Raw genomic sequence first — 12,792 nt, 5'->3', positions numbered from 1 at the left:
CTCGTGAGAACACCTCACATCACAGGTGGGACTGCCAGCGCATCGGGAGGCTCCACGCGGGCATCCCGAAGCAGCCCGGGCAGAAGCAACGGCAGCGGCGGCGCCCGCGGGCGCCTTTCCAGTTGGCAGGCGGCGGAGCCTGGCGGGCGGGGGTGGGGGCGAGAGAGGGGGCGGGGAGGGGCGGGGCCAGGCCGGCCTTGGCCCCGCCCCCCCGCCCCTCCAGCAGCCCGACCCGCGGCGCACACAATAGCGGCGAGCGCGGAGCTCGGGGGCGCCGGGCGGGGGGCGGCGGGGCCGGGGGGTCAGCCGGAGCCATGCCGGGCTTCGACTACAAGTTCCTGGAGAAGCCGAAGCGGCGGCTGCTGTGCCCGCTCTGCGCCAAGGCCATGCGGGAGCCGGTGCGCGTCTCCACCTGCGGCCACCGCTTCTGCGACACCTGTCTCCAGGAGTTCCTCAGGTCGGTGGGCGCCCCGGGACCCCCAGCCCCCCCCCACGCCCCCCACCCCACGCCCGGGCCCGGGCTTCCCCTGGGCACGTGCAGAGGGCTCCCCGCGCTGCCCCGCCGGAGACCCCAGCCCGGGCTGGCCAGCGGGGCGGGGAAGCTGGCTTGCTCCTCGCCCCCTCCCCTGCCTCTCGGGGGAGGGGGCTGCCTCGGGGCGGGGGGGGCCGTCGCCTCCTCTTGGCCTGATCGGACGGACCCCGCGCGTTCCCGAGGGGGTCTCAGCGCGGGGACCCCGCCGGCCTTTCCCACGCAAGGCAACCCTTCCCCCCCCCTTGAACCCTGCCCTGTTTGGTGCCCGCTGGCCGGGAAACGGCCTGCCCCCCCCTCCCCCTCGCCCGTGTTTGCAGAGCTCCGCCGAGCAAAGTTCGGGCCGGGAGGGCAGGATCGCAGGGAGGAATTCGCCCTCCACCCACCCAGCAATGCTGCCTGTCTGGTTCCTTCTCTCTTCTGGGGTGGGGGGTTATTCCGGAGGTGCGGGGGGGGGGCTGAGAGAGCCGCCGGTTGGCGTCCCCGGAGAGCCGGAGGGGGCGGGAAGCGGAGTTTCACCCCGAAAGGGGCTGAGCTGGCCTGGCCAGAACCTCGCCGACTTTCGCTGGTTTCGGGAAGCGAGCGGGGCCGTCCTTGGCTGCCCCCGGGATGGGAGACCACCAGGAGAGGTGCAGGGCAGTGGCTGGACAAGGAAGTCCTCAAAAACACCCAAGAAAAAGGAACGGGAGGAAGCCTCTGTTTAAGGGACTGCCAGGTTTACTCCCAGGGGATCCTTTTGTTCTCTAGCTCCGGTGGGTGTGCAGAATAACAGAGTTGGGAGGGACCCGGGAGGTCTTCTAGTCCAACCCCGCCCCCCCCCCCCAGCAGGAGACTCTACATCAGGGATGTCCAATCTTGAGAAGTTGAAGACTTGTGGACTTCAACTCCCAGAATTCCTCTCGGTCGTCTTCTTCGCTGGGGGATTCTGGGGGTTGAAGTCTACAAGTCTTCAACTTCCCAAAGTTGGACACACCTCGGTCCCATTCCGGACAAACGGATGTCCAGTTCTGGACAAAGTCCGCATCAGCCAGCGAGACCACCGTCTCTCGGCAAGTCCAAGAAAACAAGAAGGGGGGCAGATGCAGAGAACGCAGATTCTTGCAAGGGTCTGGGGTCTGTGTGAAAGTGTTCCTGGCTATCTTTGGGATGTGGGGGGGCACATCTGGTTGGCCCCCTTTTCCATCTCGGGAGCCCTGTGTGCTTGTGAGGCAGAAAACTCCTCCAGGGAAATTCTGCCTCCGAGTGTTGTTTTGCTCTGAAAAACCGCCATAAGCTTTGCAAGGTAGAATCCCGTCCTTTAGTTGTTGTTTGTTGTTGTTGTTACGTGTGCGTGTGTGTGTGTGTGTGTGTGTGTGTGTGTGCGTGCATGCAGGAGCCCCAAACGTACATAGACACACCGCAGGTATCTGGACTATCTGGATAGCCCCGGTAGCTTTGTTCCTGCTTGGGCTGGCGGCCGATTGAGGAGACCCTTCCCAAATTGGATGATTGGGTTTGAAGGCCGGGCTTCCCCCGTGCTTGCCCCATTTGAAAAAGTTGCCTTTATGGGTTTGGGGAGGGGGCTGCGAGGGCTGCTGTTTTCCTAGCCTGGAGGGGGTGTCCCCATGGTGGGTGGGATGAAGAGGGTCTCCTTCAATGGTGTGGAGACAAAGACAAACCCGGAAGGAGTGGGGGGGCGGTCATATAATGGCTGTTTGCCAACCTCAAAGACTGGGTTTTTTTCTCTGGACTGGGGGAGCAGCTTTGAAGCCCCCTCTTGGATCGGGGCTGTGCAACCCCCCCCCCCGCTTGCCCTGCCCCAGTTGGAAGCAGCAGAGCCTTTGATTCCAGGAATGTGCCTGGAGGGATTTAGGGGAGGGGGGGTCTCTCCAGCCCCAACCAAGGCTTAGGGTTTGTTTGCCTGCACATTTCCCCCAGGGCTTCGGGCGAAGCTGCTTGCAGGCCATCCGTCCATGAAGGGGGGGGGCTGTGGGAATGAAGCCCCCCCAGCCCGGCCTGGATCCCAGAAGTGAGGGAGGGGTGGGATTCCTCTTTCTCTCGCCCCCAGCCCCCATCGCCAGGGCTGCTGTTACTGCTGTCTCAGCACATTCTCCGGCCGAGGAGTTTATGGGATTAATTGGTTGCAGCCCCTCCTGGTGGGGGGATTGGCAGCCCCCCCTGCTCTTTAACCCTTGCGCTTCCTGTGGGTTCACGCTACCCCAAAAGGGGAAGCCCCAGAAGTCCACGGGCCGGTGGGTCAGGAAGCCCCAGGCCCTGAATAACTAAAGAGAAGAATGCCTTCCCAGCCTTACGGCCACAACATTTCCATTGCTTAAGTGAGTTCTGCCTCGTTTTGTGACCTTCCTGGCCACAGTTGTTAAGCGAATCAGTGCAATTGTTAAGCGAGTCACACAGTCCTTAAGTTAATCTGGCTCCCCCCCATTGGCTTCGCTTGTCAGAGGGTCACCAAAAGGGATCACATGACCCCAGGAACCAGTGGCCGGGCGTCTGAATGTGGATCTCGTAGCCATGGGGACACAGCAAGGGTCGTAAGTGCGAAACACGGCCACGAGTCCTTTTTTCGCTAGTACCGTTGTAAATTTAAATCAGGGGTCTTCCAACTTGGCCCTTTGATGACTTGTGGACTTCAACTCCCAGAATTCCTCAGCCAGGTGCCTGGCTGAGGAATTCTGGGAGTTGAAGTCCACAAGTCATCAAAGGGCCAAGTTGGAAGACCTCTGGTTTAAATGGCCACGAAACAAACACTTTGCAAGTTGTGTATTTTCTGTACATCACTTCCAGTGCTGGGCTGGCGGGCTTAGACCCCGAAGATGAGGAAGTGGGCTGGTGCCCGCAGGCCTTTCTCGCTGAGCTGGCTGTGTCCCCAGCTGCCGGAGGAAGAGGAGGGGGCCGCTTGGCCCCTGCCCCACCAGCTGGGAGCTGGGCCAGGGGAGTTGGCTGGCGACCCCTGGGCTTCACAACCGTCCAAGGTGGCAGATGGAATGGGGGCTGGCAGCCTGAGCTGGGGCAGAGGGCCAACCAGGCAGGGCTGGCTGGCATCTGCTGAACAGGTGGGCTCCTTGCCATGTGCCTTCTCCTGGCCAGGTGCCAAGTTCCCTCCCCCTCCCCCAGGCTCCTTCCTTGCGGGTCCCACCCAGTCCAGCTGCCTTGGCGCCCCTCCATAACTTCCTGGCAGGTGGCATAAATGCCCATCTTCCTGGGCGGCTTTGTGCCTAGGCTGCCAGCCCCCCCCCTCCGATGCCACTTCCCCTGATTAAGGAGGATCCCCCTGCCAAGCAGAGGGCTCTGGGTGGGGGGACCCAGAAAGGAAATTGGGGTACCTGCCAGGAGCCGTGGAGCGGAGTGAATTGGGCATCCTTCTTGCCAGGATTGAAACCGATCACGGAGAGAAGCAACCTGGAACTAAGGAGAAACTTCCTGACAGTGAGAACAATTAAGCAGCGGAACTCCCTGCCTCCAGAAGTTGTGGCTGCTCCAACACTGGAGGTTTTCAAGAAGAGACTGGAAAGCCATTTGTCTGGAATGGTGTACGCAGGGTTTTCTGCTTGAGTAGGGGGTTGGACTAGAAGACCTCCAAGGTCCCTTCCCACTCTGTTATTCTGATTGGCAGATGGAAGGTGAGGCACCCAGCGCCAGAGTGACCTTTGCCCGCTTGGCTTGACTTCTCGAGAGAGGCAGGTTGTGCTGGCAGCGTGGCGGGGAGGGGCGTGTGGGGCAGAGGGAGGGGGTCTTTGCAGAAGGACAGGCCGGCTTCAGGAGAGAGCGGGGTGGGCAGCCACCTCTGAGACCCCCTGACAGCCACCCAACCTGAATTCCGGACAAACATCATACAGTCGGTCCCTGACTTATGACAGTTCATTGAGTGACCGTTCAAAGGTACAACGGCACTGAGTAGAGTGACTTAGCACCGTTTCTCCCACTTAGTGACCATCGCACCGTCCCTATGGCTGCGTGGTCAAAATTCAGATGCTTGGCAACTGACTCGTATTTACGACGGTCACAGCATGCTGGGGTCACGTGGCCTTTTTGTGGCCTTCTGACCAGCAGAGTCAACGGGGAAGCTACTTGACAACCGTGTTCTTAACTGAACAACTGCCGTGATTTGCTTAATGGCGGTGGTAAGAAAGGTCGCAAAATGAGGCAAAACTCACAACAACTGTCTTGCTCAGCTACAAAAATTTGTGGCTCACTTGTGGTCGTACGTCCGAGGACTGTCCGTATAAAAATAAATTGGGGTGGCTAGGTTTTCCCAGGGGGGGCAGCCTTCTCTTAGAACCTGCAGATGCAGGGGCACTTTATCGGAGGACATATAGTCCTTGGCTTACGACCGTCATGCAGCCTGGCCACTAAAGCCATGACAGTCATGAAGGGGGTCACCCACGTGACCGACCTGATTTTTCAACCTTCTTTGTGACGGCTGTTAAGCCAACTGATGGTTTACTTTGGGCCATTTTGGGGAGTTGAAAACCACACAAAAAATCGTGGGAAAAATGATCATAAGCGACTTTTTTTCAGCATCGTCACTAAATGAACCGCTGTAAATTGAGGACCACCAGCTTTCTCTTGTCTGGCAAATGCAGCCGTGCAGGCAGGGAGTTTGGCACATCGGCCACCTTGGAGGTGGGCATGGCAAGTCCTGGGCTCGGATCTCCCCCCCCCCTGAACCCCAGCTGGGTCTGTTTATTCTGAGCTGCACAGAAGGAGCCACCGTCCGTTGTGTTGTTGTTAAGCAATCTTTGTCTTGCCCGTTGCGCTGTTGTCAGGCCTTCGTCCGGTGAGGCGGAGCCAAGGAGGCCCGTGGGTCTCAAATGGCTTGGCCAATGGCAGCCGGGGATCCCTTGGTTTGCAGCTGAGCCATTAAAATCCGCCAGCAGCCAGCAGGATCCCCCTTGGGGGAAGTTGCGCATCGGTTGTGGCTGCGGAGAAAAGGGTTTCCTGCCCAGTTAAGCCGACACAATCGCAAAAGCCACAGAAATGTGGAATTTCCCAGTCAAAAATCACAGGTGGGGAAAGCAAAACATTCTAGTCCTCAGTGTCGTAATCCCTGTACCCACCAGGGCGGGCGTGAAGCGCTTCCAGGCCAGGGCATTGGAACAGAGGCGGTTGGCTGGCCGGCTTTGTCCCCGGGCCAGCGGGTATCGGCACGGAGGGTGGCAAGGTGGGCAAAATCTTTGTGGCCCCAACTGGACAGCCTGGTTGCTGTCCTGGAGGCGAGTCTTACCCACCGCCTGGCCGCTCACTCTCCTTTTTCCTCCCGCAGCGAAGGCGTTTTCAAGTGTCCCGAGGATCAGCTGCCCCTGGATTACGCCAAGGTGAGCCCGGTGCTGGCCAAGGCTCTGCTGGGGTGTGTGTGTGTCTGTGTGTGTGTGTGTGTGTGTGTGTGTGTGTGTGTGCAGGAGGGGGGGTGATTTTGCCCCTCTTGGCACCTTCTGACCCACTTCCTCCCCGCTGCTGCCCAGTGTCCCCTTCTGCCTCTCTTTCTCTCCCTCCGGGTATGTGTGTGTGTGTGTGTTAATCCATGCCCTGCCCAGGCCGAATGAATGGAAGGCCCTGTTTGCCCATGGCAGGGAGAACGGGGAGGGGGCTGTGGCTGCGGGGGAGGGGGCTGGGAGGGGAGGGGAGGGGCTGCCTGGCTGGGACGGGGTTTGCTTGTGCTCCCAGGACCCTCCAGGCCTTCTCTGAACTCCAGTGAGGATTGGACCTGGATGGGCTTTGGTGTCCAAAGGAATAGCTGGAAGGAAGGGAGGGAGGGAGAGAGGGAAGAAGGAAAAGGAAAGAAGGAAAAGGAAGGAAGGAGGGAAGGAAGGAAGGAAGGAAGGAAGGAAGGAAGGAAGGAAGGAAGGAAGGAAGGAAGGAAGGAAGGAACAGAGGAAAGGAGGAATGGGGAGAGAGGGAAGAAGGAGGGAAGGAAGGAAGAAGAGGGCGGAGGGAAGGAAGGAGAAGGAGGGAGGGAGGGAAGAAAAAAGGAAGAGGGAAGAAGGAAAGTAGGGAGGGAGGAAGAAGAGGGAGGAGACGGAGGGAGGAAGGGAAGGAAGGATGGAAAGAAATAAAAAAACCAAGAAAGGAAGGAAGGACAAACAGAAAGACAGAGGGAGGATAGAGAGAGAACAGGGAGGGAGGGAGGAGGGAAGGAAGGAAGGAGGGAAAGAAAAAAGGAGGGAAGGAAGGAGCCAGCCCCCCCTGAAAGCCCCCCTTCCCCCCCCAGATTTACCCGGACCCCGACCTGGAGGCCCAGGTGCTGAGCCTGAGCATCAGGTGCATCCACAGTGAGGAGGGCTGTCGCTGGAGCGGGACCATCCGCCATTTGCAGGTGAGCCACCCGCTGCCCCCCCTCCTGCTCTCGGGGGGGGTTGGTGGCGAAGGGGAGGGGGGGTCCCGGCCGGCCCTCCTCCCGCCTCCGAGTGACCCCCCTTCTCCCCCTCTCCTCCTCCCCCCCCCCTCTGGTCCAGGCCCACCTGGGCACCTGCAGCTTCAACGTGGTGCCCTGCCCCAACCGTTGTGGGGCCAAGCTGAGCCGCCGCGACCTGCCCCCCCACCTGCAGCACGACTGTCCCCAGAGGCACCTCCAGTGCGAATTCTGCCGGGCCGACTTCACGGGGGAAGCCTTTGAGGTGAGTGGGGGGCAACTGAGGACGGGGGGGGACGACCAGGAGGAGCTTCAGTGGAGGGCTGACTGCCCTCCGTTCTCTCTAGCGGGGGGGGGGCCTTAAATAAACAACCCTCGAGTTGGGCGGCCCCCGCCTGGCCTGCAGGTGTGTTGGGGAGGGTGTGAGCCACAATGGCAGCCTTTGTGCAGGAGGCGACTGGCCAGGCTGGCTGCCCTGGATGTCTCCCCCTCCTTTGCACCCCGGCTGTGGGGGGGGTGGGAGGTGCTCCATGGCTGCTGGGGGGGCTTTCAAGGGGGCAGCCTCGTCTCTCTCCCTCTCCCTCTGGGGAGCTCACGTGACGCCCCCGTCATGGATAGGAGACAGTGGCCTGAATTCTGATCAGGTGACCCCCCCGGGGGTCGTAAGGGTGGAATGTCCCAGTTTGCAGTGCTGTTGTAACTGTGAAAGGTCACTAAATGAGCTGTCGTAAGTCAAGGACTTCCCGTAGTGTATTTTCTGAATTGTAAGCTGCCCAGAGTCACTGACTGAGAGAGGCGGTTGTAGAAATTGAAGAAAATATAATAAAATAAATAAATAAAAAATAAAATAAAATCATAACATAACTAACATAAAATAAAATAATAAAATAAAATAAAATAATAAAATAAAATAAAAATAAAATAATAATAAAATAAAATAAAAATAAAATAATAATAAAATAAAATAAAATAAAATAAAATAATAAAATAAAATAAAATAAAATAAAGCATAAAAAGCAATTGGCCCTGTCTGCCTCATATAGACTTCCCACCTCCCACTTTCTCCATCCACCTGGGCGTTTCCTGGTGGCCTCCCATCCTCCTGCTTTTCCTCCAAAGTCCTGGCTTGGAAGATCTGGGGAGTAGGACCCCCTGGCTCACTCTTCCCTTTTTCCAATTTCTCCCCCCCCCTTTCCAGAACCACCAGGGGGTCTGCCCCCAGGAGAGCGCCTACTGTGAGAACAAGTGTGGGGCGCGCATGATGCGCCGGCTGCTATCGCAGCACATGCTGGCCGAGTGTCCGAAGCGCACCCAGCCTTGCAGCTACTGTGCCAAGGAGTTCCTCTACGACACCATCCAGGTGGGTCATGGGGGCCCCCAAAGAGCACACTGGCCTTTCAGGGGACGGGAACCGTTGGGAGGGACGCCCCCTGCTTGGCTAAGGGGGGGGGGCTGCGCATGACATGCTGAGCCCCCACACGGGTGGGCTCTGGGAATATCCTGATCCCGACTGCAGGGCCTTCGTGGCCCAAGGAACCTGGCTACATAAAAGATTGGGGGGGCATGTCTGGGGGGGGCTCAGGGAGTGAGAGGATCCCTTTGCATCCTGCTGCATAAGCCCCTCCCCAAGCAGCCGCAGAGGGGTGGGTGACAAGGGGGAGCTGGCTGGGTCTTCTGTTGCATCCCCACTTGGCCTTTGAGACGTCAAGGGGTTTCCCCCCAAATACTCGGGGTGTGTGTGTAGCTCCTCCTGAGCAGCAGTCGCGGAGTAGAGCTTCACTGCGGAAGGGCAGTCTACCTCTAAACCACAGAAGAAAGGCACATGCCAGTTGCTTTTTTGGTCATGTGACCACAGGGGTGCCGCAACAGTCAGACGTGTGAAAAATGGCCTATGTCACTTTCTGGCGGTGCCATTGTCACTTCACACCGTCACTAAAACGAATGGTTGTAAGCCGAGGACTGCCTGTAATCCGGCAGGCGCCACACTGTGCCTTTTCCTCCCTCTCCAGAACCACGAGTACCAGTGCCCCCGCTACCCCGTGCCCTGTCCGAATCAGTGTGGGGTCCCCAACATCGCCCGGGAGGACCTGAGTGGGCACCTGAAGGACAGCTGCTCCACCGCGCTGGCTCTCTGCCCCTTCAAGGAGGCCGGCTGCAAACACCGGGTAAGCCACGGCCCTCCCTGCCTTCCCTGGAGATGGCTAAAGACCCCAGGTCCCCCCTCCCCTCCCCGCCTGCCCTTGCCCGCTTCCTTAGCTGCCAGCTGCAGGCCCGTCTTGCTGCCATGAACCTCGGCACAGAGTCCATTTTTATTTCAAATTCCCCCAACTTCTTGCTCTGCTTTGCTCCCGTTGGAGAGCGGGACGTGGAAACGATCTCTGTGCTGTGCCCGCTGTAGTGCCATGTCTCTGGAGTAGCAGGCGGGGGGGGGGGTTCCGTGGCTAAGGCTGGCAAGCCACCAGAGGGTAGGGGAAGTGTGTCTGGCTTGGAGCAGGGACACCCACTTCGGTTGTACGTGCACCGAGCTAAAGCACAGAGGCAGAGGAGTGCCGGATCCCTCAAGGTGAACCTGGTGCTGCGTCTCTGCGCACCCGGCCACCTCTAGCCGCCCTGTCTCTCCTCCCCCAGTGCCCCAAAGTGTCCCTGGGCCGCCACCTGGATGAGAACACCAAGCTGCACCTGGGCCTGATGTGCGCGCTGGTGGCCCGGCAGCGCCAGGAGCTGGTCGAGCTGCGCCGCGAGGTGGAGGAACTGGCGGTGGGCAGTGACGGCGTACTAATCTGGAAGATCACCGATTATGCCCGGAAGCTGCAGGAGGCCCGGCTGCGGAGCAATTACGAGTCCTTCAGCCCCCCCTTCTACACCCACCGGTACGGCTACCGGCTGCAGGTGTCGGCCTTCCTGAACGGCAACGGCAGCGGCGAAGGCAGCCACCTCTCGGTCTACATCCGGGTGCTGCCTGGCCAGTACGACAACCTGCTGGAGTGGCCCTTCGCCTACCGGGTCACCTTCTCGCTGCTGGACCAGAGCGACCCCTCCCTCTCCAAGCCCCAGCACATCACCGAGACCTTCCTGCCGGACCCCACCTGGAAAAACTTCCAGAAGCCGGGCACGGGGCGCACCTCCCTGGACGAGAGTCTGCTGGGCTTCGGGTACCCCAAGTTTATCTCGCACGAGGATATCAAGAAGCGCAACTACGTGCGCGACAACGCCATGTTCATCAAGGCCTCGGTGGAGATCCCCCCCAAGATCATTTCCTGAGGGGGCCGAAGACCCAGGGACCGAGGGGTGCTGGGGGTGAGCGCCCCTCCCCCCATCTCCAGGCTTCCCCACTTTGGAAGAACAGTTCTGCTTTCGATATTGCTTTTTTTCTGACCCGCCTCTTTGCTTCGGGTTGACCCCCCCTCCCTTCCTTGAAATGGTGCTAATTGCTGCAGGTTCGGGCCCGAGTCCAGCCTGGCTTGGGGAAGAGGGGGGGTCACTTTCTTCCCAGGAGCAGCTGGGCTGCCTCTGGGCCCCCACCTTCTCCCCAAGCACCCTCTGGGGTCTGCCAATCCCAGCCGTGCGCTGGGCAACTTCAGGAAGTCTGCTGGGCAAGGGGTATCTGTGTGCAGACCGGACCAGGGCCTTCCAGATGTGTGCAGGGTGCCCCTATGAGCACTGCACCCCCTTTCCGTGCAGCAGCTGGTGTGTGTGTGAAAGCCAGCTCCCCAATTCTTCCTTTAGGGCCCACATTTGGACTGCTGTCCTGGACCTGTTCAGAGACCGGTGGGGGGGTGGAGCTCCCCCTGCCCAGCACTCAAGAGCCATATTATTGCCCGGTGGGGGTTCCTTTGCCAGTGGGGGGAGCTGCCCACCAGCTGTAGCCTCTTCTCTCCCTTTTTCGGAGTTACTTTTTTCTGTCTTTTTAATAAACCATTTCTTGTATTTATTAATGGGGCTTGATTGATGGGTGGCCTCAGCTGTGGCACAAAGGCCCCTGCCAGAAAGAGGTGGAGGGACAGGACTAGCCCCCCCCCACACACACACCATATCCTCCTCCTGGGAATTTGGAGGGAGCAGGAAGGAAATCCCACCCCAATTTGGTTCTAAGCTGCCTGGTCTACCTTGTCCAGAAATGGAGGTTTGTGGAGTAGACAAGGAGGAGGAAGAGGAGGACTGTGGGGGGTACTTGGTGCTCTCTGGGCTGGGTGGTTTTCCTGCAGACGTTTCGTGGCCCAACTGGGGAACATCATCAGTGATAGAAGGGAGTGGGGTGTGTGGAGTGGAGGAGGAAGGGAAGGGAAGGGAAGGGAAGGGAAGGGAAGGGAAGGAAGGAAGGAAGGAAGGAAGGAAGGAAGGAAGGAAGGAAGGAAGGAAGGAAGAGGAGGAGGACGAGGACGGGTTCTGGGTGCCCTCTGAGCTGGGTGATTTTCTTGCAGACCTTTTATGACCCAACTAGGGAACATCATCAGTGCTAGAAGGGAGGAGGAGGAGGAGGAGGAGGAAGGACTGTGGGGTCCTTGGTGCTCTCTGAGCTGGGTGGTTTCCTTGCAGACCTTTCGTGACCCAACTAGGGAACATCATCAGTGCTAGAAGGGGAGGGGTGGTTTGTGGGGGGGAGGAGGAGGAGGAGGACTGTGGGGTCTTTGCTGCTCTCATCTTGGTGATTTTCTTGCAGGCGTTTCATGGCCCAACTAGGTAATCAGTGCTTCTTCTCTGCCCGTGAATCCCCTCTGCCAGTGACCCCCTTTGCAGGCTTGTGGTGCCCCCCACTTTCTTTTCAGGAGCTCCAATTCCAGGGGCAGCTACTTGTTCCCACCCACCACCACCACTTTCCCATCCCCCATGGAGGCGCAAGGCCATAACTACTGTGGGTCTTTGGTGTTTTTTCCAGGGATTCACACAGAGACACACAGACAAACACACACACACATACAAACATATATATAGATATAGATATATGTTTGGGTCTTTTAATGACTGGGTATGCATTTCTCCTCCCTGTGGCTGCGTTCTCTGGATTCCTTCTCCCTCCAACGTGGGCAGGGACTTAAAAGTCTCCTAGCCCCGAACACTTTGAATTATCCCCCAGCCTTGGAGCATTTTTGCCTGCAAGAAAAACCACACAAGTTGTGACCTTCACAACCTTTGTGCCTGGGGAGGCTTCCCAGCCTTCCTCCCCCGCTCTCCAAAGCTCCAGCCTGGGGTTACAGGATTGCGACCAGGAGGAGTAAAAGAAGATGGCGAAGAATCAATTGCAAGATACTACGGGAGCGTAGGGGCTAATTTGAGCTGGAGACCCCTCCCCAGCCACCTTGCAGCCCACCTCTAAGAAAGGAAGCTGAGGGGACCAAAGGGGGGGGCACACCTCCCCAATTGCAACCAGAGGCCACTGAAGAGCTACAGTGGCCGAGCCTTCAATGTTTGCAATCCACGTAAAACGAGAGAGATTTTGTGTTGGTTGGTTGGTTGGCTTGAGGAGGAACAATCTTGAAGAAGATCTGCTGTCCACACAAGCAAGTTTTGCTGGTTTTGGGTCAAATTGTTGGATCTTTGCCCCCAGGGTCACTGGAGGCTCCTGCCCTGCCTGGGTGCTGGAGCCTGGGGTGGGGGTGGGGGGGTCTCTTTTGTGCTGCAAACATTTCTGGGAAACTGACTTTCCAGTTGGAGCATGGAGCATGCAAAGCACCAGAAGAGGACTGGGTTCGAATGAGTAGACTAGAAATTAATAGAAATAGAAATAATAGAAATAGAACAGAACAGATTAGAATAGAATATAGAAATAATAGAATAGAATTAGAACAGAACAACAGAACAGAATAGAATAGAATCTTTATTCCGAATAAAATAGAACAGAATAGAATAGAATTCAGAATAGAACAGAATAGAATAGAATAGAATAGAATAGAATAGAATAGAATAGAATAGAATAGAA

The 12,792-nt window shown here is 57.9% G+C and overlaps 1 protein-coding gene across 1 annotated transcript; it reads left to right on the top strand.

Moving 5' to 3' along the window:
• Positions 1-222: 222 nt before the first annotated feature.
• On the top strand, positions 223-10,812 carry TRAF4 (TNF receptor associated factor 4). Its single transcript, XM_081314307.1, has 7 exons — positions 223-457; positions 5,790-5,841; positions 6,735-6,839; positions 6,979-7,140; positions 8,074-8,235; positions 8,885-9,040; positions 9,504-10,812. Exons 1-7 carry the CDS (start codon positions 315-317, stop codon positions 10,134-10,136), a joined length of 1,413 nt encoding a protein of 470 aa, XP_081170433.1. The 5' UTR covers positions 223-314; the 3' UTR covers positions 10,137-10,812.
• The last annotated feature ends 1,980 nt before the right edge of the window (positions 10,813-12,792 follow it).

This window comes from Vipera berus, assembly GCF_964194415.1.
Source record: "Vipera berus genome assembly, chromosome: 1".
In the NCBI taxonomy this organism is placed as follows: Eukaryota; Metazoa; Chordata; class Lepidosauria; order Squamata; family Viperidae; genus Vipera; species Vipera berus.
The sequence above is the reverse complement of the archived record's forward strand: the minus strand, read 5'-3'. Positions and strand labels throughout refer to the sequence as shown.

Bases quoted from the DNA above. Each gene is read 5' to 3' on its own strand.
- TRAF4 (XM_081314307.1), top strand. From the start codon at position 315: ATGCCGGGCTTCGACTACAAGTTCCTGGAGAAGCCGAAGCGGCGGCTG. The intron at 5,842-6,734 runs GTGAGCCCGGTG...TTCCCCCCCCAG, and splicing joins TGCCCCTGGATTACGCCAAG to ATTTACCCGGACCCCGACCT. The intron at 6,840-6,978 runs GTGAGCCACCCG...CCTCTGGTCCAG, and splicing joins GGACCATCCGCCATTTGCAG to GCCCACCTGGGCACCTGCAG.